At 56.2% G+C, this 2,484-nt stretch overlaps 1 protein-coding gene across 1 annotated transcript; it reads left to right on the top strand.

Annotated features, from left to right (window-relative positions):
- Positions 1-468: 468 nt before the first annotated feature.
- LOC119365061 (salt tolerance receptor-like cytoplasmic kinase 1) lies at positions 469-1,976 on the top strand. The gene has a single exon (XM_037630648.1). It carries the CDS (start codon positions 662-664, stop codon positions 1,718-1,720), a length of 1,059 nt encoding a protein of 352 aa, XP_037486545.1. The 5' UTR covers positions 469-661; the 3' UTR covers positions 1,721-1,976.
- The last annotated feature ends 508 nt before the right edge of the window (positions 1,977-2,484 follow it).

Raw genomic sequence — 2,484 nt, 5'->3', positions numbered from 1 at the left:
CACTCCTGACTCCGCTAGCATTGAGCAATGGGCTTAAAGCAGAGTTCCACCGGCGCACTCCGACTAGAAACATGTTTAAAATCCTCCTCCCCGTCGAAAAAGCTTGAATATCAAAAGAACGTAGGACCCAAGCTAGCCGCGTCTGTGAACATTCCCAGTTAGAGCGATCGTCAATAAATAACCATTTCCAGCCCTCAAGCAACAGGGTCAAGAACACGTTGGACGACCCACTGTAGGAAGGAAAACGAAATATTTAAAAGAAAACAAAGTTGGAGAGAGATGTTGATGACGTAGCACGTCCCCACTCTGAAAGAATCGGTTCTCCCTTGTCACGCAGCGCAATGATTTGCTTGTGGTGTGGGCCCACTCACGCGAGAAGAACACAAGATGCAAAGCAAGCGGCCAGCGGTCTGGCATATATATACACAGGTATGCATTTGACTCGTAGCATACAAGGCGCCAGTGAGCCAGCGAGAGAGCAGCCGGTGCCCATTGATTCTTTCATCTGCCCCAGCAGCTTATCCAGGAAGGCAGCAGCGCCAAGAACCAGCAACAAAACCCAAGCAAGCGTAGGAGAAGGGAGGAGAAGAGAGAACCTATTCTCCCCCCACTCCCACTCCTCGCCTCACTTGGAGAGTCGATCGATCGATCCGCGGGCACAATGTTCCAAGGGTGCGGCCTGTTCGCGTGCGTGAGCCGGCGCGGCGCGGACGTCAGGAAGCGCGGGGAGGCGGGCGCGGCCAGCTCGCGGGTCGCGGCGGAGCCGGCGGTGTGGGAGGAGGAGGAGGCCGACGGCGCCGCCAGGCAGATGGCGTGGGCGGAGGTAGAGTCCGCCACGGGGGCCTTCTCGTCCCGGGTCATCGGCCACGGCGGCTTCAGCACCGTCTACCTCGCCTCGCTCTCCTCCGCCCGCCTCGCCGCCGTCAAGGTGCACTGCAGCAGCGAGCGCCTCCACCGCGCCTTCCGCCAGGAGCTCGACGTGCTGCTCTCCCTCCGCCACCCGCACATCGTCCGCCTGCTCGGCTACTGCGACGAGCGGGACGAAGGCGTGCTGGTCTTCGAGTACGCGCCCAACGGCGACCTCCACCAGAGGCTCCACGGCGGTGACGACACGGCGCCGCTGCCGTGGTCGCGGCGCGTGGCGATTGCCTTCCAGGTGGCCACGGCGCTGGAGTACCTCCACGAGGGCAGCAGCCCGGCGGTCATCCACGGGGACATCAAGGCGTCCAACGTCCTCCTTGACGGCAACATGGACGCCAAGCTCTGCGACTTCGGCTTCGCGCACTCCGGCGTCTCCACCACGGCGGGCCGCGGCAGGTCGTCTGGGCGCGCCATCATGGGCTCCCCGGGCTACGTCGACCCCCAGCTCCTCCGCACCGGCGTGGCCAACAAGGAGAGCGACGTGTACAGCTTCGGCGTGCTGCTGCTCGAGCTGGTGACCGGGAGGGAGGCCGTGTGCCGCGAGACCGGATGCCGTCTTACCGCGGTGGTGTGTCCCACGGTCAGCGAGGGGAACGTGGCCGATGTGGTGGACCGGAGTTTTACCGGCAAATACAGCGCCGATGAGGCGACCGTCGTCGTGGAGCTCGCGATGCGGTGCGTCAGCGACACCCCCGGGCTCAGGCCGTCCATGGCGGACGTGGTGCACGTGCTCCAGGAGAAGACCACCGCGTTGATCTCGGCCGTCGGATCCAGATTGGACCGCAGGATCATGTTTTAGCCTGCCTGGCTCATGGCTGGTGGCGTTGATTGTGATTTGTGAATAGTAATTAGCAATGTTAGGGCAGGTAGAAGAATGAATGTCTCTGCAGTGTGAGTACTCAGATTAGCTTAAGCCTTGGGATTAGGTAGAAATTTTTGTGATGTCATGGCACATACTCCTACTATATTGTAGCACCAGTGGTATGACAATGGCAGTGGTAGTTCAGTTGTCTAATTCTGGCGCGTATCAGGTCCAATGAACGGGTAATTTTATATTAGGCCTATCTGGTTTTTGAGGCACTTTGTTTTATATAGCTGGTGGAGGACAAGCTGTTTTTGTTAACGCCGTGCCGTAGAAAATTAATCCACCCTGGCCATCAACGATTGAATGTGGACAAGCTGTTTTTGTTGACAGACGTACTACAACACCAACCATGTACGTTAACATGCATGTGAACAAAGTCAAGCGGGTTTCAAACGGGCAGTTACATTGTGAAAACTCTGCGGCTCTTATTTTACCCACTTTAAAGCCGTTCTAATCGTTCTACTCCCTCCGTCCCGTAAAATAAGAATGTTTTTGGCACTACACAAAATATTGTGAGGCATGACATATGAGTTCTTGGCATACATGCATTGTTGTAGTAAATACTGACAACTTGGTGCTTGTGGAATTTATGATATGGTTCAGATTTTTTATATGCACTATAATGTTTGTTGAAATGGTTGTGAAGAACTAGTTACCGTTTTGGTCGCTTCGGGCTTTGGCTGCAACTTTAAACTCAC

The sequence above is a fragment of the Triticum dicoccoides genome, chromosome 2B, assembly GCF_002162155.2.
Source record: "Triticum dicoccoides isolate Atlit2015 ecotype Zavitan chromosome 2B, WEW_v2.0, whole genome shotgun sequence".
In the NCBI taxonomy this organism is placed as follows: Eukaryota; Viridiplantae; Streptophyta; class Magnoliopsida; order Poales; family Poaceae; genus Triticum; species Triticum dicoccoides.
This window is presented reverse-complemented; position numbering and strand designations above follow the sequence as displayed.